Source organism: Rhinoderma darwinii, chromosome 6 (genome assembly GCF_050947455.1).
Source record: "Rhinoderma darwinii isolate aRhiDar2 chromosome 6, aRhiDar2.hap1, whole genome shotgun sequence".
In the NCBI taxonomy this organism is placed as follows: domain Eukaryota; kingdom Metazoa; phylum Chordata; class Amphibia; order Anura; family Rhinodermatidae; genus Rhinoderma; species Rhinoderma darwinii.
In genome coordinates, this window is record NC_134692.1 from 135854288 (window position 1) to 135875298 (window position 21011).

The window sequence follows — 21011 nt, forward strand, 5'->3', positions numbered from 1 at the left end:
TAACATTTTTGCCCTACGTTTAGCCTGTATGTCGGGAAAGATCTCGACTTACACAGTTAACGTGTCCATATGACTCCATTAGCCCAACGGAGAGCAAAAGTGTAATTTCAGCCTTAGTTGGGCTGGTACATGTTGGTATATCTTTTTTTTTTTTTCCTTGAGGATGGAATAATGTAGTAAACTACTCTATTCCATCCTGTGGGGAGCCTGCAAAAAACATATTCCATGCGGTATACCTTTTTTTTTTTCTTCACATGGGAGCCTATGTATTGCTGATGGCACTATATGGCATTCGTTAGAGGTATACGTCAAACATATACTTCTGGGTTCTTCCCCAGGGCTGGAGTCCCCAGGAAGAGTATCAGTTAGACCCTGACTAACTGGACAGAGACGTCAAGAGGCTTTTAACTACGAAGTACTCGACCAGAGTATCTGTAGCGTTCTGGCTGGGAACTCCGGGACTGGAGATGCCCCTGACATCACTGTCTATATATGGACAGAGATGTCAGATGCTTCCCCGGGCACAGCGCTTCCAGTAGTCCTCCTGACTGAGGAGTTCGGGTGAACATCTGCTATCTTCTGGCGGAGGTATACGTCGGCACTTCTCCTGATTCAATACCTCCAACGGAAGAAAAAAAGCGTCATGTGCACAGGCCCTAAAACGGCCGGGATCAGAATTTCCACCAATCCCGGCCGTTCGTGCTGGAGGGTGGCTGTTAATCACAACGTACGTGCCTGTGTGATTACTCACAGCTTCTGTGCCCTGGGAGATCATCATGTACATTGTGATGCGGAAAAGGAAACTTTACCTAATAATGTGGGAAGGGGTTTAGGCATTTTAAGGTAAGATTACCAAAGTGGGAAGACCCCCCACAGCTCCGTCAGAGGGGTACTGCAATGAGTGTATCTTGCTACGGAGGATAAAGCACATCCCTTTATATAATTAGCCGACTAAATTCAATGGGAATGTTCTGTGACGGCTCATTTCCTCTAGGAAAGAACATTGAGCACCACTGATAACAGCCCATTGTGGGGGGACATATGAATAGCAAAACTGTTGCCCAAACAGGACTACCCCCTTAAGAAGATCTACAGTAATACACTGCAGTTGTGATGGCATTGTGTGTATGTAATGATGCCACCTAGTTACCTTACCTTTACTGTACTGTCCACGGCACCCGAAAACAGACGCCCCCGGGATACGGCCAATGCAGTCACACTGCCCTGATGTCTCAGCAATGTCTGTGTGCAAATCATGTTATCCATACTCCAGACCTGCATGAATAAGAGGATGAGAGTCATACACAAGATACATTCACCACACACAAGTGGAAATAGAAAAAAAACAGACATTTTACCACACTTTTTTGCATCCTAAATCTACGCCGTTTACCGTGTGGTATAAATATCACAATAACTTTATTCAGCGGGTTGTTACAACGATACCAAATTTGTATAGTTTTTGTGTGTTTTACTACTTTTACACAGTGAAAACGCTTTTTTTTCAAAATTATTTGTTTTTGTGTCTCCATATTTGAAGAGCCGTAACTTTTTTTTATTGTTCCGCCGATGCAGTTGTGTGAGGGCTTTTTTTTTTTGCGGGACGACTTCTAGTTTTTATTGGTACCGTTTTGGAGTAGATGCGACTTTTTGATCACTTTTTATCACATTTTTTTTTAGGGCTGGATTCAAAGAAAACAGCAATTTTTGCAGGGTTTTTTTTTTTTAATTTCTTACGGCGTTCACCGTGCGGGTTAAATTATGTAATAGATTTATAGTCGGGGTCGTTACGGACGCGGCGATACCAAATATGTGTAACTGTTTACTTTATTTTGTTTGTTAATAATAAAGCATTTTGTAAGGGGAAAAGTGGGTTTTTCATTTTTTTTTTTTTTCACTTTTTGCCACTTTTTTACTAGTCCCACTAGAGGACTTTAATATGCGATCATCCGATCGCATTTATAATACACTGCAATACTTCTGTACTGCAGTGTATTACTGACTGTCCGTGTATCTGCTAGGACATGCCTCTAGCAGGCATTCATTACAGGCAGACCTGGGGGCCTTTTTAGGCCCCCGGCTGCCATGGGAGACACAGACACTCGGCGATCGTATCCCCCGGTGTCAGTGGGATGAGAGGGAGCTCCCTCCTTCTCTCCAAAACAACTCCGATGCGGCGCTCGCTATTGAGTGCCGCATCTGAGGGGTTAAACGGGTGAGATCTCCGCTACATCTGGCAGCGGAGAGCAGGGAGATTTGACAGCTCCCAGCTCTGTTTATTTATTCTGATGCAGCGCCGTAAAATGGCTATTGCATCGGAAGAAAGCCCGTTAGTGGCCGCCGTAAAAACACTATGGGGCGGTCACTAACGGGTTAAACAAGACACTAAATATTTGTTAGCAAATTCCACAATGTAATGTCTATAGGGGCTGTCAGACCCTCCCCCAACATCAGGGCTTATATTTTTCTTGCCTGATTCGAAGGTTTTTCCAGTGATGGGCAGCACTAACGGCACCACTTATCTCCCCACAGAATCAGGATTAGGAAATGAATAAGAAGGTTTATAAATAAAGGAGTCACCTACCCGTAAGGACCTGTCATATGAGGCACTGAAAACCTTGGTTTGGTCGGGGGTGGAGATGACGGCCAAAGCGTACACGGTCCCCACGTGTCCAGTTAATGTACGAACTTGTTCCTTGGATTCAATGTCCCACACCTAGAATAGAGAAGAGCAATAACCGGTAACATAGAAGTAAAAACATGGACGTGGACGAACGAGCAAAAATCAAACCTGTGGTAATCTTGTGGTCTGAGAGATTTCCAAGTCCATAAAGACGGCTGAATATTTATTGAATTATGTTTTATAAAGTATTACGTATAGCAGAGCTGTCATAGCGCTGGAGGCTGTACTGGTAGTTACTGGTGGGCTCTGAATATCATCGCTGCACTAAGTACTCAGGTACTTCGGCTGGAACAGCAAATTTCATAAATAATGTAATGCAGCGCCGGAGCGAGAGCTGCAGGGGGAATCTGCGGGGGTTTCCTTGTGTATCTGTCAGCCGGGAATGAGATCTCAATTACTGGAATTTAAATATTGTATTAGGGAGTTGCTATTTGAGCAGTTCCCCCAATATCCACAATCTCCAATCTGTGCCTCTCCAGCTGTTGCACAACTACAACTCCCAGCAGGCCCTGACAAGTCTGCACCCGGGGAACCACATGTTGGAGATCACTACCCTATAGAATACTTTACATTTATGTTGATGTCGTTTTTGTAAATGAAGATTCCTACTTACGTGGATGAGATTTTCATACGTCCCGCACACTATGTGGTGGTTGGTGACAGCGATAGAGTAAACGCTTCCACCAGACGTCTGCAGGACGTGGACACATTCCAAGCTTCTGATGTCCCATATCTGACAATGACGACACAAATGTTCTTAAGTCGGCATTATTTATGTCTTCCTTACATACGGTGATGTGTCTATTGCAAGGCCTGAGGGGCGGAGCATGACACCGGGATTCTCTCAGTGTTCTTGGAATCCCTGTGTCATGCTCCGCCCCCTCATGTCCTGTACAAGGCATAACACATTGTATTCGTTTTACCCAGAGTGTTCCTTTAATGTCGGAGTGTTTCTGACTTTGCTCTCACCATCGTACGTCCTATGTAGGAATCTCTCACCTTTATGGTCTGGTAGGATCCACTGTACAAGTAGTTTTGTGAGGCCACAAGAGCACGGACCCAGTGGTTGAGGCCGGTCAGCTCCTTCTTCAGCTTTAAATCCGTACCCACAATGTCCCAAACCTGCACAGATAAGAAGAAACGTGGTCAACTATGGTGTTAATTCTGGACATAATGAAGATCTACCCACTGCTGTACTACAGGCCACTTTTCTGACCACTGCAGGAAATAAATGGTTAATATTTAACATCTTTCTAGCGATCGGTCTAATGGTCTATGAGAAATAATATATAAATATATCAGACTCTACAACACAGGAAAATTGTAAAAAAAAAAACACAGGGATGAGCACAAACCTTGATGGCTTTGAGGGACCCGCTGAAGAAGATGTTGTGCGACGACACTAAAGTGCACACCGGGTTGTCATGCGCTCGGATGGTGTTGACTTTCATGAGCGTTGGGATGTCCCACACCTGAAAGCAGAGACACTCACTGTAGCGGGATTATAATGAATCATTCTGTCCGTGTGACTGGGGAACGAGCCGACGAGAATATACTCACAATGATGGTGCAGTCCGCTGAGCCGCTGTATAACTTACTCCTGCAGAAGACGGAAACAAGGAATATTTCATTACATAGACTCAATACGAATGGATAGAAGTGACTTATGTGCTGGGATAACACTGAGCGGGTCACATCTAATACGGCCTGCAGCTCAGGGTCACCACAAGACATGCCGTGTATCAAATACTCAGAATACAGGCTGCAATATTAATAATAGAGGGGGGGTCTCCTGTTCAGGATCCTCAGATCTAGAGCAGAGAGTGGCTACAAAGAGACTCTCTAGCTCTGGGGGACCCGGACCCTCCATGCCTCACACCGTTTATTTCTATGGGCACTAGTCAATACTTTAATTTCCCCAGTTGGGGCGCTGCAGGATAGTTGAACACTTGCTGCTAGGTTCCCCCATAGATTCCAGCTCATCACTAGGAGTCCCTGAAGCAGGAGAACTCGTCATCAGCTAATCATTGGGGGAACCTCCTAAGAAAAAGGGATTGTCCCTTTAACGATCTGATCTCAGATGCGTCAACTAATAATGTCACAAAACCAACCGCAATGATGCTATGCAGTAGTTGGGGGGCTCACCCTTGAATACACAGGGCCAGTACAATACCATCATGCCCCTCCAGTGTCTTTTGGCACTTGTAAGTTGTACAGGTGTCCCATACCTAGAAGGAGAAGCCAGTGTCAGTACGGTGATAGAGGAACCGGGACAATATATATATATCCAGCATGGAAACGGCTCTTACCTTTATAGTTTTGTCCGAAGAGCCACTAAACAGAAGATCTCCTATGGAGTAGACACATAAACACCACACTGGGCCTTGGTGCCCCACAAAAGTACCCTTACACTTAAATATCTGCTGGGGGTCATAGGCTGCAGATGGGGAAAAGAACAGACAGTCAGCGGTGACGCTGCCAGAGAACCAACAGGTTATTGACAGTCCAGCATTGTCATCCACGGCTACTTACAGCCAAGTATTCCCATGTTCAGCCGAGCGTTGATGTGGGAGAGTTCATCCTGTAACACAGAGGGGACGCGGTCAGAGGGGACGTACAGGACGACAGAGGGGTACTTACTTTCTAATGTACGATCAGCTCACATTCAACATTGAGGCATCTCTACGGAACTCCATCAAGTCCTCGCTCAGCTTGCTTTGGTTCTCATCTAAAACGTCTATAAAAAGGAAAAATGAGGTTCAGTTCGGGAGGGAAAGTTCAAAGTGCACCTGCGGTCTCAGAATAAGCTCTCACATGTGTGCGCATGAGGAATTACACTATTACATGACTTGTATTCTGCATTTAGCAGTTTTCTCCTCTGCAGACTATCTTTAATTCCACATTTTCTCTGAGCTAGTGGGCGGAGCCTAACCGCTATCATGTCTCCTATACACGGAATACAGAGAATCCTGCTCTCCGATCTCTATCATATATACAGAAGCTGCAGCAGCATGGAGGACATTATACATCAGTAATAAGCAGTGTAGCTGAGAATCCAGCACTGGGGTGACATAGAACACTTACTATGAGCTGCAGCAGCATCTCTCTGCCTTTCCCTCAGTCTGCTCCTGTTTCCACCTCCCCTGTCTATAAACTTCTATGGGCAGCTGTCACCTGATCCCTCATTGAGCTGAGGGGGCAGGTATTTTTCTTGACATTCTGTCACTTATCCCATTGAGCAACACAGTAATGGTATGTTCACACTGAGTATTTTGGAAATGTTTTTGATGCGGAAACCGCGCCAAAAAACGCCTCCCATTGATTTCAATGGGAGGCTGAGGCGTTTTGCCAAAGTGTCGTGCCCTATATTCGGGCGTTTCCGTCTCTGACCTCCCATTGACATCAATGGGAGGCAGAGAGCGATTTTCATTGCGTTTTTTGCCCGCGGCGCTCAATAGTCGCGGCCGAAAAACGCAGCAAACAGTGTGCAGGCAGGTCAAAATCGGCCTCAAAATTCTGATTTTTCCGCCTGCAAAAAACTCTGTGTGAACAGGGCCTTACAGTCAGCCTCTCTCCAACCTGAAATGACTGATAATAGAGGACACTAGACAACAGATACAGCTTAGCCCGAGTACTGAATGGTTGTGTGCATCTGGTTTGTATCATAGGATATTATCTTTCAATACTTATATTCTAGCCCACCTGGTGACTTCAGCTGCTGTGAAACTACAACTCCCAATATGCTCTGACAGACTGTTTTGCAGCAGCTAAAGGGCCCTTGATTGTAGACATATGTTGTAAAACAGACTTAGACATCTCCTACCAAACTTAAGCTCCAGATTCTTCTCCAGCTGATCGATCTTCTCTGAGAGTTTTCCCAACATGGAGCGGAGGAAGGCGATCTCCTGGTCCTTCTGTGTCATGGCCACTTGCATTTCATGGAATCGGTCATCCGTCTGCTGGAGAAATTCCTTGAGACCCTCAAACTTACAAGTCTCTAGATGTGTTTCATACGTGTCCTGGTTTCCGATGAACGTGCACCTGGATGTTACAAGGAAGAAGGTCGTCACTTCCATCACATAAGTCGAATGCTATAGAGCAGACATAAGTCAATACTCATTACCTATAGACTGACACTTTATACATTGGGGGGGGGGGGGGGGGTAAAGTGTATATACTCTGCAGCAGCTTCTACGTAGATTAAGCTACTTGACCCCTGGAGCTGAACATACCCATACTTTGAATGAGGACACTTTATGTGTTCGCACTCCTTGAGGTGGGCTTCCAGGTTCATTTTCAGCAACGGAGGGCAGCTCGGATTATTAGGACAACGCACCGGCCGATAATCACAACTGCCTTCATGGTCCCTGTGACAAGAAAATAAGCAGAGGTGAGGGACAAGTACCCTAGTGCCAGACTGACACATGAAGTTCTAAAACACTAAGTGAGATACATGTACGGCAGATTGTCCGGTAACAGACAACTACAACACCCAGCATGTCAAGTCACCGACAAGCTGAATAATTGTAGTCTCAAAACTGAGGATCGCAGATCTCCTATCCCAGTCCAACAATATATATGCAGCGATCCCTATGTCAATGTTGGTTGGGTCCTCCAAATATTAAAGGGTTTTTAACAAGGTCATCAATATTCGGTGGGGGTCCGAACCCCGGAAGCATCGTTGTCCATTCATTGTTCAGACAGGTACAGCGGCCCCTTTATTCTGCTGATGAACAGGCCATCAATGTTTTACTCTCGAAAAACCCCTTTGAGTTATATGATATATAAAGAACGGATCAGCAGCAGGACCCCCACTGATCCGGAGAATGAGGGGATTTCTTTTGCCGTTCTCCTTGGTGCCTGCACATGTAAGGTTGAAGTATAGACACGACCGCCTCTACACCAATAATGGGATTCCCTCGTTCTTGGAAACGGTGGGGTTTCAGCAGCCAGACCCCACTAATCCCACCTCGTAACAGAATACTTACTTTCTGGCACTTAGTTTAATGGTAAAGGGGCAGCCGTGGGGATCCACTTCATACGTTATTGGCTTCCCGTTGGCGCAGGGGCGGCAGCCGTATTTACAATGAATAAAAAGTTCTCCTATCTGTTCCGCGACGGCGATGTTATTCACCACCACCGTTAATTTGGCATTATCCACTGGGCACTTTTCTGGTAGGAAGAGAGAATTGAGGAAATGGGATTAAACCTCAGCACAGAAAAACATACAAAAGGATATCACAGAACTGAGACAAGCGGCGCCAACGAGCACATTTACTGTATGGATTCCTTCAAGAGGTGTTAACATGGATGAAAGTAGGTGAACTAAATGAAATGACAGCAATCGTGTCTGGGCTCTGGTCCAACGGGGACCCGGCACAGATAATATTGCAAATTATGAAAAGAACTACTGCCCTGATCATCCCCGCCCATTCAAAGCAGCAAAGTAATGAATATTTGAGTCCGCCCTTATTATATGCAATGTGCAGGCTTCACACCCAAACACGAAAATCTCCACAATACATGAAAAGAACATAATCTAGTAACAGAAGAGAAGCCTCTACCTACCTGATGTTAAGGCGCACCTCCTGCAAAACGTATGCTGCGGAGCAGAGGAGACGAGAGTCAGCAACGATCCATACATTCACTGACCTATATTGTACTTTATAGCGGGTCGCTGGGGCGCTGCATCTTTTATCAATTCATTCTCCACTCCATTGTCGTTATATAATCCATATTGAGGAGGTAATAATAGATTAACCTATATATTTATAGCATCAACTAATAAATGTATTATCAGCAGCGCCACCTAGTGGTTTAATAAAGAGACAGAGAAAGGATAAAGCTTTCTGCAAAAGATGACAGAATAATGCAAGTCTAGCGGCCGTCATCTCTCCATAATGAACCGGACTTGGATTATCAAATAATCTGGATAATCGGATGGTCATAAAAAAGGTTAAGAGATACAGACCCTCCAGGAATAAAGCTCAAAAGTAAAATTCAAACATAATATACGCTCCTATCCCTTTATTTTTAATCAGTCGTGTTATTATTGGCTTCTGAATTATTAGATTATACGGCAGATTATAGGAATTTCTGGACTATTGGATGCCGGATTAAAGCAATATTACTGTAAGGTTAAACCCTGTGCAATCTCTCTCAAGTCTGACACTATATTGCGGTGTTTCTCAACGTTCCTTAATAATTCTTCTGCTTTTGGATCTGTATTTCGGTGCTGTCGTCTGCGGGTGTTCGGCCCTGACATTCAGTGTGACTCTCCTTCCTGCTGTCACTTCTAGATTCTCAGGAAGTTACGTCTTGGCGCTGACTGTTCAGGATAAATTACTCATGTACTTTCACTGTGATTTCTGGCCGGAGGCCTCTATAGGTCCCCTGAGCCGTGGCCTGAGATAATGCAGGTTCCCTGCCCCCTTCCTGAAGAGCACAACCGTGCTGGGTGCCGGATCTTAAGCAATGCTGGGCAAGAAACCGAGCGCTTCCTGCTGCAGGACTTTCCATGACTGGGCCGGGGGTGCTTGTAGGTTTCTGGGGAGGGCTGAACGCTGATCTAATTCTGTGATCAGTGACAATCTAAGCTTTACTTTATGAGAGGAATTACAAAGCGGAGCCATTAAATAGACACTAACCTGTAGGCTACATGCACACCACTGGTAGTTTTGTCACTCTGCTATAAGTTTTTTTTGACCCATTCATTTCTACGGCCACATGCACACTAGCGTGTTTTTCACGGATCCATGTGGGGGCCATGGGACCGGGCCGCAAAACTCAGAGTAGGTCCTATTCCTGTGTGTGTTTGCGGTTCCGGTCTTGTTTAAAAGTGTAATGTGACGTGAAAACCATAAACGGCACACAGATGCCGTCCGTGAGAGGTCTGTATGCCGTCCGTGAGAGGTCTGTATGCCTTCCGTGAGAGGTCTGTATGCCGTCCGTGAGAGGTCTGTATGCCGTCCGTGAGAGGTCTGTATGCCGTCCGTGAGAGGTCTGTATGCCGTCCGTGTTTTGTGGATGAGTTGCTAGGCGACGGGGGATCATGTGTGACCTTCTCAGGGGGATGAGACAAGATATTGACATCATTTCCTGACTTACGTTTTTTTGGAGCTCCTGTTAGAACGATGCTGAACCTTTCCAAGCTGAACACTTTAGGTTTGGAGATAGATATACGATAGATGATAGATAGATAGATAGATAGATAGATAGATAGATAGATAGATAGATAGATAGATAGATAGGAGGATAGATAGATATGAGATAGATAGATAGATATGAGAGATAGATAGATAGATAGATAGATAGATAGATAGATAGATAGATAGATAGATAGATAGATAGATAGATAGTGATGATAAAGCAGGTAGAGCTTCCTTTACCAGCGCACACATCATTTCCTCTAGATTTGAGGGGTCACTAGATGAGAAATCCCTTTTGCAATTTTCCCAGCAGACATCAGGCATTGGGAACAGATGTGAAAGATGAATGTAGCTACAGGTGCGCAGAGCCACGTCCAGCCAAGAAGCCCTGCCGCCTGCCAAACAACACACGGCCGTCCGCTACCTCGACGCTGCCAAAAGCCGTGTCCATCAGCAGATGTATTATATATTATTCCACAGATATTAGCAGCACTGAGAGGTGTGAATGCTCTGCAGACTATACCCCCCCCCCCGGTGCTTAGGTTCCCCTAGAGGGAAACCGTCAGTGCGGTGCTTTATCAAAACTGGTGCCAGGGTCAAGTGCACCCGATACCCGAATCAACCAATCAAATTCCTGCTCTCATTTTACAGGGGGCGCTTTGGAAAATGGAAGCGGTAACTGTCTCCTCTATGGGATACGGCCACTACCAGAGGGCCGGGAGGGGAAGGTAAAGTTCTTAACTAATGTTGAGACCACTTGCAAGATCTCTGCTTGCAGTCAGGGAATGCAAGCATTCTCGTTTACCCAGGTACTTCATAAAGCTGACAGGCTTGTTCCAATGTATCAGTCTAGGCAATTCTCTGTTAGCAGCAACACAAATCTCCTTCCTGTCCTGACTCAGAGCTCTTACTTACACTGATACATTGTAACAAACAGCTGTATGAGCAGGACGTTTCCATTCTCTGACATCAAGCTTGAGATCTTGAAAAGTGTGGAACACAGGAATACAAAGTATATTAGAAAGTTGCCCAACATTATACAATAAACAGACTGTATTAACACAAGACTGGACGACCCCGTTAAGATATTTGTAATATTTTAGACTTGGTCACTTACCCCACACGTGGTAATAACAGGGTCTTTAAATACACTGCAGCAGAGCTGGCAGCAAAGCTTCACGGAGGGCTGCTCTGCGAACACCAGGGGGTCCTGTATTAACACAGAGAACAGGTGTGACCAAAACAACGCGACCTCCACATGATGAGACTTCCTGCGGTCATCAACACACGCTGGTCACGTGACCGACTATTATATAATTATATCTACTGGCTATAGAATTGGCAATAAGGCTACTGACCGCGCGGCCTCAAGAAAAATCCGAACGGAGCGGCCGGAAGATAAAGTTGTTATCCCAGCAGCCCCGGCCCTTCATTCTAGATATCAGCGTGAGACCCAGCGGTCAGTAGAGCTCAGTAAGTGATGGCGTTACTGTCCCCTGGAGTGGGGGTGCTGCACCTCGCAGTAGGATCTGATGTACGAATTCTCTACATTATACAAGACGCAGCGTTCCAGGACACAACACGAAAGACAAGCCAGCGCCCGACTACTTACAGATCTTGTTAAGATTTTCCGCTTACCGGTTCTTCCTCTTCTTCATGGAGTGAGAAGGTGGAGCGCAGGGGCATGTTGGACTCGGAGTGCAAGGAGCGCACAGATATGACGGAGTCTGAGCGCCGGGAGCTGCTAATTGGCGGCTACAAAGAGAAGAAACCCAAGGGATGGAGATGAAATAATGACGCTTGATTCAACCATGAGCAAACGATCCAGTTCAATGTCCATACGTCACGCTGGACGGGTCTATGTCCTGAGGAGCTCCATGATCCACCCGTGACCCTCAGTCCATCCTCGGCCTGCTCTATGCGGCTCACATTTTATTAAGTATTAGGTGGAGGGTCTTTCTAGCGGGTAGTTGGAATCTGAGTCGATCTCAAGGCGCCAGCCGCATTTGCCCACGAGTACGTTGTGCCCGCATTGCTCCAAAGACTCCCAGTACAAGTGAGACTCCGAACACCCTACAGATCAGTGGCGGCTCCGCAGTCCAGTCTCAGTCCTGGCAGTGCTGCGGTGATATATATGAACACACTTCCTCCTATTGAATTCAGTCAGCTTGGCTGCTTCCTGCTGGAGATGTGAGGAGGCTCGGGAAGGAGGGGGATACACGGAGGCAGTGTGGGGGGGGGAGTCGAACGGGGAATATATATTAGGAATGATATTCCCACTGGGATGGTGCCAGCTTGTTTTAACCCCTGTGTGGTCAGGTTGCTGTGGCCGTGATGACCGATATTGTGTTGTGATTCTTATATGTGGACTGTGCTGGTCACCCCCATGCTAATACATTCCTATAATATCTGAGCTCAGTTATAGGACGGTCATTCCAGAATAATGGACTCCATAAAAGCAGATGGCATGCCCACTATATTGGCAGCAGGCTCTTAGTCTGTATACTGCATTGCATTCTGGGACTTCTAGCAACAACATGGCAGTCAGATATGGCTCGAACCAACTATATGTCAGCACGCGAGCCACGTCACTATAGACGTCATGTCATCATACAGGCTCCCGGGACCCCGCAGACTATTGGCAGGTGTAGTAAAATCCCAGAACAGCGCTTTATCCGGCAGGCTGAGAAATATTGCGTGGAAATGTTAAAAAAATTTATGAAGCGGTTTACATAGAAATAACTTAAGTCCAACGTCCCGCCAATACTGACGAGGCCGTATATACTATACTTGATCATTTCTAACCCCACCGACCCTCTGTACCCGCTCAAGAGGTTTAGATCGCTACTTACCATGACATCATCTTCATCTCGCGGGGAGAAGGTTAAAGTGCTGGATGAGGAGGGCGTCCTGCGATGCTGCTTGAATGTGTTTGTACCGTCAGCTGTATATAAAACACATTGCCCCTTTAATAACGCGGACGCAGATTTGGTCTATTTTTGTATTATTATCCATAAAAAAATATTGTAACAGTAAGAAAAACCAAAGAGAAACGAGATGCAGATAGGAACATCCTACAAAAAGCCACAAATATAGAGTATGACGGAGATTCTCGGCATTACCTTTAGTAATGGTGGTCACGGCTGTGAATGCCGGGCCGAACGTGGTTTCCATTCTGGTCTAGGAAAAACGTGAAAACTCGTTGGCTGATGAGAGATGAAAGGAGATGGGGCAACGGGATGAGAATATGGAGGGGAAAGTGGGAGGCGGAAGAAGAGAAGTGTGAAAATATTAGGTGATTTTTTTTGTCGTTTTATATAGTGTAGCAAAAGTTATACAAGAGAAAGGGCAAGAAAAAGTGGGGAGAAAAGGCAGGTACCCCGTTGGTGTTTTCGGGTGGAATGTTCGGGTCACCAGTTTTATAATGATTGAATCTTGGATTCTTACTCGGGGTCATAATCTAAGACGACATCTCTGAGCCGAACCAACGATCCTCTGTGGGGACAAAAGAGAAGAAAGTCACAATTTACAATCTGAACCGAATTCTCCTAAAGTCGCACTATTTGGAATTTTAGATGAGGAACTCTGGACACGTTATAAACGCATAGTCTGAAAGGAATCGTTATTTTTAGCCAGGAAAGGAATAGCGATGCGTTGGATGGAGGACAGATCTCCATCACTCTCCCAATGGAAGACACAAGTTAACACGGTCACACCTTATGAGCGATTAGTGTATCAACATCGGGGTTGTCCTGACAAATTCAGTGTAATTTGGGGCCGGTGGTTGAATATTGCGGAATCTATAGACAGACTCTTGACTCCCACCTTGAGATTTCTAATCCTGCCCTCGTTGATTTGCCTTTCCTCGTTCTCCATTCGCACATATATTTATAAAGCGGCTTCTACAAGAGGTTTTGTTACTTTTGTTTATATTGGATATAAAAGAAAAAAACCTTTGGAATGTTCCTACAGCACTTTATTTATGTATAATATATACGATTGATTGTATCACTTGATTTGTGTATTGGAGATGTTAAATCCATGTCTGAAATTCTGCTTACAACATTTGAAATAAAAATAAATAAAAAAGAAACAAACTGTAACCGAATATACAGTTCAGTCCTCCCTAAAACATAGGAGCAGTATTATAGTAGTTATATTCTTGTATATAGAAGCAGTATTATAGTAGTTATATTCTTGTATATAGGAGCAGTATTATAGTAGTTATATTCTTGTATATAGAGGGCAGTATTATAGTAGTTATATTCTTGTATATAGGGGGCAGTATTATAGTAGTTATATTCTTGTATATAGGGGCAGTATTATAGTAGTTATATTCTTGTATATAGGGGCAGTATTATAGTAGTTATATTCTTGTATATAGGGGGCAGTATTATAGTAGTTATATTCTTGTATATAGGGGCAGTATTATAGTAGTTATATTCTTGTATATAGGGGCAGTATTATAGTAGTTATATTCTTGTATATAGGGGCAGTATTATAGTAGTTATATTCTTGTATATAGGGGCAGTATTATAGTAGTTATATTCTTGTGTATAGGGGCAGTATTATAGTAGTTATATTCTTGTATATAGTGGCAGTATTATAGTAGTTATATTCTTGTATATAGGGGGCAGTATTATAGTAGTTATATTCTTGTATATAGGGGCAGTATTATAGTAGTTATATTCTTGTATATAGGGGGCAGTATTATAGTAGTTATATTCTTGTATATAGGGGCAGTATTATAGTAGTTATATTCTTGTATATAGGAGCAGTATTATAGTAGTTATATTCTTGTATATAGGAGCAGTATTATAGTAGTTGTATTCTTGTATATAGGAGCAGTAGTATAGTAGTTATATTCTTGTATATAGGGGGCAGTATTATAGTAGTTATATTCTTGTATATAGGGGCAGTATTATAGTAGTTATATACTTGTATATAGGGGGCAGTATTATAGTAGTTATATTCTTGTATATAGGAGCAGTAGTATAGTAGTTATATTCTTGTATATAGGGGGCAGTATTATAGTAGTTATATTCTTGTATATAGGGGCAGTATTATAGTAGTTATATTCTTGTGTATAGGGGCAGTATTATAGTAGTTATATTCTTGTATATAGTGGCAGTATTATAGTAGTTATATTCTTGTATATAGGGGGCAGTATTATAGTAGTTATATTCTTGTATATAGGGGCAGTATTATAGTAGTTATATTCTTGTATATAGGGGGCAGTATTATAGTAGTTATATTCTTGTATATAGGGGCAGTATTATAGTAGTTATATTCTTGTATATAGGAGCAGTATTATAGTAGTTATATTCTTGTATATAGGAGCAGTATTATAGTAGTTGTATTCTTGTATATAGGAGCAGTAGTATAGTAGTTATATTCTTGTATATAGGGGGCAGTATTATAGTAGTTATATTCTTGTATATAGGGGCAGTATTATAGTAGTTATATACTTGTATATAGGGGGCAGTATTATAGTAGTTATATTCTTGTATATAGGAGCAGTAGTATAGTAGTTATATTCTTGTATATAGGGGCAGTATTATAGTAGTTATATACTTGTATATAGGGGGCAGTATTATAGTAGTTATATTCTTGTATATAGGGGGCAGTATTATAGTAGTTATATTCTTGTATATAGGGGCAGTATTATAGTAGTTATATTCTTGTATATAGGAGCAGTATTATAGTAGTTATATTCTTGTATATAGGAGCAGTATTATAGTAGTTGTATTCTTGTATATAAGAGCAGTATTATAGTAGTTATATTCTTGTATATAGGGGGCAGTATTATAGTAGTTGTATTCTTGTATATAAGAGCAGTATTATAGTAGTTATATTATTGTATATAGGGGCAGTATTATAGTAGTTATATTCTTGTATATAGGGGGCAGTATTATAGTAGTTATATTCTTGTATATAGGAGCAGTATTATAGTAGTTATATTCTTGTATATAGGAGCAGTATTATAGTAGTTGTATTCTTGTATATAAGAGCAGTATTATAGTAGTTATATTCTTGTATATAGGGGGCAGTATTATAGTAGTTATATTCTTGTATATAGGGGGCAGTATTATAGTAGTTATATTCTTATATATAGGGGGCAGTATTATAGTAGTTATATTCTTGTATATAGGAGCAGTATTATAGTAGTTATATTCTTGTATATAGGAGGCAGTATTATAGTAGTTATAGTCTTGTATATAGGGGGCAGTATTATAGTAGTTATATTCTTGTATATAGGGGGCAGTATTATAGTAGTTATATTCTTGTATATAGGGGCAGTATTATAGTAGTTATATTCTTGTATATAGGGGGCAGTATTATAATAGTTATATTCTTGTATATAGGGAGCAGTATTATAGTAGTTATATTCTTGTATATAGGAGCAGTATTATAGTAGTTATATTCTTGTATATAGAGGGCAGTATTATAGTAGTTATATTCTTGTATATAGGGGGCAGTATTATAGTAGTTATATTCTTGTATATAGGAGCAGTATTATAATAGTTATATTCTTGTATATAGGGAGCAGTATTATAGTACTTATATTCTTGTATATAGGAGCAGTATTATAGTAGTTATATTCTTGTATATAGAGGGCAGTATTATAGTAGTTATATTCTTGTATACAGGGGGCAGTATTATAGTAGTTATATTCTTGTATATAGGAGCAGTATTATAGTAGTTATATTCTTGTATATAGGAGCAGTATTATAGTAGTTGTATTCTTGTATATAAGAGCAGTATTATAGTAGTTATATTCTTGTATATAGGGGGCAGTATTATAGTAGTTATATTCTTGTATATAGGGGGCAGTATTATAGTAGTTATATTCTTATATATAGGGGGCAGTATTATAGTAGTTATATTCTTGTATATAGGAGCAGTATTATAGTAGTTATATTCTTGTATATAGGAGGCAGTATTATAGTAGTTATAGTCTTGTATATAGGGGGCAGTATTATAGTAGTTATATTCTTGTATATAGGTTCAGTATTATAGTAGTTATATTCTTGTATATAGGGGGCAGTATTATAATAGTTATATTCTTGTATATAGGGAGCAGTATTATAGTAGTTATATTCTTGTATATAGGAGCAGTATTATAGTAGTTATATTCTTGTATATAGAGGGCAGTATTATAGTAGTTATATTCTTGTATATAGGGGGCAGTATTATAGTAGTTATATTCTTGTATATAGGAGCAGTATTATAATAGTTATATTCTTGTATATAGGGAGCAGTATTATAGTAGTTATATTCTTGTATATAGGAGCAGTATTATAGTAGTTATATTCTTGTATATAGAGGGCAGTATTATAGTAGTTATATTCTTGTATATAGGAGGCAGTATTATAGTAGTTATATTCTTGTATATAGGGGGCAGTATTATAGTAGTTATATTCTTGTATATAAGAGCAGTATTATAGTAGTTATATTCTTGTATATAGGAGGCAGTATTATAGTAGCTATATTCTTGTATATAGGGGGCAGTATTATAGTAGTTATATTCTTGTATATAGGGGGCAGTATTATAGTAGTTATATTCTTGTATATAGGAGCAGTATTATAATAGTTATATTCTTGTATATAGGGAGCAGTATTATAGTAGTTATATTCTTGTATATAGGAGCAGTATTATAGTAGTTATATTCTTGTATATAGAGGGCAGTATTATAGTAGTTATATTCTTGTATACAGGGGGCAGTATTATAGTAGTTATATTCTTGTATATAGGAGCAGTATTATAGTAGTTATATTCTTGTATATAGGAGCAGTATTATAGTAGTTGTATTCTTGTATATAAGAGCAGTATTATAGTAGTTATATTCTTGTATATAGGGGGCAGTATTATAGTAGTTATATTCTTGTATATAGGGGGCAGTATTATAGTAGTTATATTCTTATATATAGGGGGCAGTATTATAGTAGTTATATTCTTGTATATAGGAGCAGTATTATAGTAGTTATATTCTTGTATATAGGAGGCAGTATTATAGTAGTTATAGTCTTGTATATAGGGGGCAGTATTATAGTAGTTATATTCTTGTATATAGGGGCAGTATTATAGTAGTTATATTCTTGTATATAGGGGGCAGTATTATAATAGTTATATTCTTGTATATAGGGAGCAGTATTATAGTAGTTATATTCTTGTATATAGGAGCAGTATTATAGTAGTTATATTCTTGTATATAGAGGGCAGTATTATAGTAGTTATATTCTTGTATATAGGGGGCAGTATTATAGTAGTTATATTCTTGTATATAGGAGCAGTATTATAATAGTTATATTCTTGTATATAGGGAGCAGTATTATAGTAGTTATATTCTTGTATATAGGAGCAGTATTATAGTAGTTATATTCTTGTATATAGAGGGCAGTATTATAGTAGTTATATTCTTGTATATAGGAGGCAGTATTATAGTAGTTATATTCTTGTATATAGGGGGCAGTATTATAGTAGTTATATTCTTGTATATAAGAGCAGTATTATAGTAGTTATATTCTTGTATATAGGAGGCAGTATTATAGTAGCTATATTCTTGTATATAGGGGGCAGTATTATAGTAGTTATATTCTTGTATATAGGGGGCAGTATTATAGTAGTTATATTCTTGTATATAGGGGGCAGTATTATAGTAGTTATATTCTTGTATATAGGGGGCAGTATTATAGTAGTTATATTCTTGTATATAGGAGGCAGTATTATAGTAGTTATATTCTTGTATATAGGGGGCAGTACTATAGTAGTTATATTCTTGTATATAGGAGCAGTATTATAGTAGTTATATTCTTGTATATAGGGGGCAGTATTATAGTAGTTATATTCTTGTATATAGGAGGCAGTATTATAGTAGTTATATTCTTGTATATAGAGGGCAGTATTATAGTAGTTATATTCTTGTATATAGGAGCAGTTTTATAGTAGTTATATTCTTGTATATAGGAGGCAGTATTATAGTAGTTATATTCTTGTATATAGGGGGCAGTACTATAGTAGTTATATTCTTGTATATAGGAGCAGTATTATAGTAGTTATATTCTTGTATATAGGAGGCAGTATTATAGTAATTATATTCTTGTATATAGGAGGCAGTATTATAGTAGTTATATTCTTGTATATAGGGGGCAGTATTATAGTAGTTATATTCTTGTATATAGGGGCAGTATTATAGTAGTTATATTCTTGTATATAGGGGGCAGTATTATAGTAGTTATATTCTTGTATATAGGGAGCAGTATTATAGTAGTTATATTCTTGTATATAGGGGGCAGTATTATAGTAGTTATATTCTTGTACATAGGGGGCAGTATTATAGTAGTTATATTCTTGTACATAGGGGGCAGTATTATAGTAGTTATATTCTTGTACATAGGGGGCAGTATTATAGTAGTACTGTATTTATAGTTTTGCAGGCAGCAACGCAAGACACTAAACAGGCTGCCCCTCCCTCCCAGACCAGTCACCTAAATTAATTCAAACCCCAGATCAGACCCCCTTAGCACCAGGACATTGTGTGTGCCGCCATTTTAAACTTCAGCCCGTGCTTCTTTAGGCACTAACACTCCAGTGTCTAGGGTAAAATATGGCCCCGTCAGTATGAGCTGTGACGGGATGCTCCTCTGACGCACAGAATATATTTTGCTGGCAGGGACTGGACCCTCTGTAACTTGTGCTGCTGGAGGATCTGCTGGGATATATAGCAGCGGTACATACAGATTCGCCCTCAGACTATACATTTCTACAGCTTGTTCTCATTAAACAGTCTTGGAAATATCTCACGTGGAGACGTCAGTAACAAACAACGGCCGTTTCCATGACACGGCTGGAGCCCGTTTTCTTGGATTTCCCAATTAGTACACATACAACACACAGAGGGGCCACGGCTCAACGGCAACTCACACTGAGGTTTCTTAAAGGAGCAGTAACCCCCAAAGTTGTCAGAATATATACTGCTGCTACTAGTCACAGAAATACATACATAGGTATATATATCTGGAGTTGCACTGAAGATATGTGCTATTAAAGAGCGATCACAGGAGTTTTCCGTACTTCCCGTCAATCGTCCCATTGAAGAACACTACAGTCAGCCCCTACCCAAAATGAAATGGTTGATAACAGAATTTAGTAGGAACGTCAATGTTCGTGTCCATGCATTTGACAGAGCGGTGCGCTGGCGGTGTCAATGACGTGATTTGTTGACAGCAATAAACCATTCGGGTCAAAGTCTGAGATGGTCAAGTATGTACATTGCCTGTTACAGAAGGAATTTGTGCTATGTCAACGTGTGACGAGGCTGCACAAAAATAGGAGAACGTTAATGATCAGAAAACGAGGAACCAGTCAGAGCTCTGCCGAAAACTCTTAACAAAACTCAGATACACGGCAACACACCGATTCTTCACTCTGCACCACAACTAGGCGTCAATGTGACCCCCGTCATGCACCTATGTCCTCACCAATACACGGACAAGTGCAAACGTCATGGCACCCTTAAAGGGGTTATCCGGTTCTTTAAAATTTATGGCCTATCCATAGGATAGGCTATCCACGGTATATTGGTGGGGGTCCAACTCTCGACACCCACTGCTGATCAGCTGTTTAATGGGGCGGCGGCACCCCAGTGAGTGCCCCTTCACCTTCATTGTTTACCGGGCACAGCTCCGTATGTTTATCAGTGGATGTTCCAGGCATTACAGCTCAGTCCCATTCACTTGAATGGGACTGAGCTGCGGAGAGCTGCAATATGAGGCACAGTCAATATCAATGTTAAAGAACAGGATAACCCCTTCCCATCAGGACAAGCACTTTTGTAATTCAGACCCTCTTTCTATCAGGTGTTCAGCGGTTATCACCAGGAGATGGGGGGTTCCGAGCCCTCCAAAAATGTGCCCTATTAGACATACAAGGACCTTATATATATGAGAGATATGAGAGATAGATATGAGATAGATAGATAGATATGAGATAGATAGATATGAGATAGATAGATATGAGATAGATAGATATGAGATAGATAGATATGAGGTAGATAGATATGAGATAGATAGATATGAGGTAGATAGATATGAGGTAGATAGATAGATAGATAGATAGATAGATAGATAGATAGATAGATAGATAGATAGATAGATAGATAGATAGATAGATATGAGAT

General features: G+C 41.0%; 1 protein-coding gene across 8 annotated transcripts in view; it reads right to left on the reverse strand.

The window, feature by feature from the left end:
• The window catches only part of TRAF7 (TNF receptor associated factor 7), a 31359-nt gene that overhangs the window by 3975 nt on the left and 6373 nt on the right, over window positions 1-21011 (reverse strand). For 3 of the 8 annotated variants that reach the window (XM_075830543.1, XM_075830541.1, XM_075830542.1), the window contains exons 2-20: window positions 13211-13326; window positions 12954-13011; window positions 12684-12775; window positions 11470-11586; window positions 10949-11041; window positions 8252-8285; window positions 7672-7855; window positions 6916-7050; window positions 6507-6724; window positions 5347-5420; window positions 5216-5264; window positions 4993-5120; window positions 4829-4911; window positions 4244-4283; window positions 4039-4155; window positions 3683-3805; window positions 3297-3416; window positions 2585-2716; window positions 1156-1275 (exon numbers count right to left, since the gene is read on the reverse strand). In XM_075830543.1, the coding sequence (XP_075686658.1) occupies window positions 1156-1275; window positions 2585-2716; window positions 3297-3416; window positions 3683-3805; window positions 4039-4155; window positions 4244-4283; window positions 4829-4911; window positions 4993-5120; window positions 5216-5264; window positions 5347-5420; window positions 6507-6724; window positions 6916-7050; window positions 7672-7855; window positions 8252-8285; window positions 10949-11041; window positions 11470-11586; window positions 12684-12775; window positions 12954-13011; window positions 13211-13288 (1995 nt within the window). In that variant the 5' untranslated portion in view covers window positions 13289-13326. Of the gene's footprint in view, window positions 1-1155; window positions 1276-2584; window positions 2717-3296; window positions 3417-3682; window positions 3806-4038; window positions 4156-4243; window positions 4284-4828; window positions 4912-4992; window positions 5121-5215; window positions 5265-5346; window positions 5421-6506; window positions 6725-6915; window positions 7051-7671; window positions 7856-8251; window positions 8286-10948; window positions 11042-11469; window positions 11587-12683; window positions 12776-12953; window positions 13038-13210; window positions 13327-21011 lie in introns of all 8 variants that reach the window. The other 5 variants (XM_075830549.1, XM_075830545.1, XM_075830546.1 and 2 more) reach the window with 3 other exon arrangements.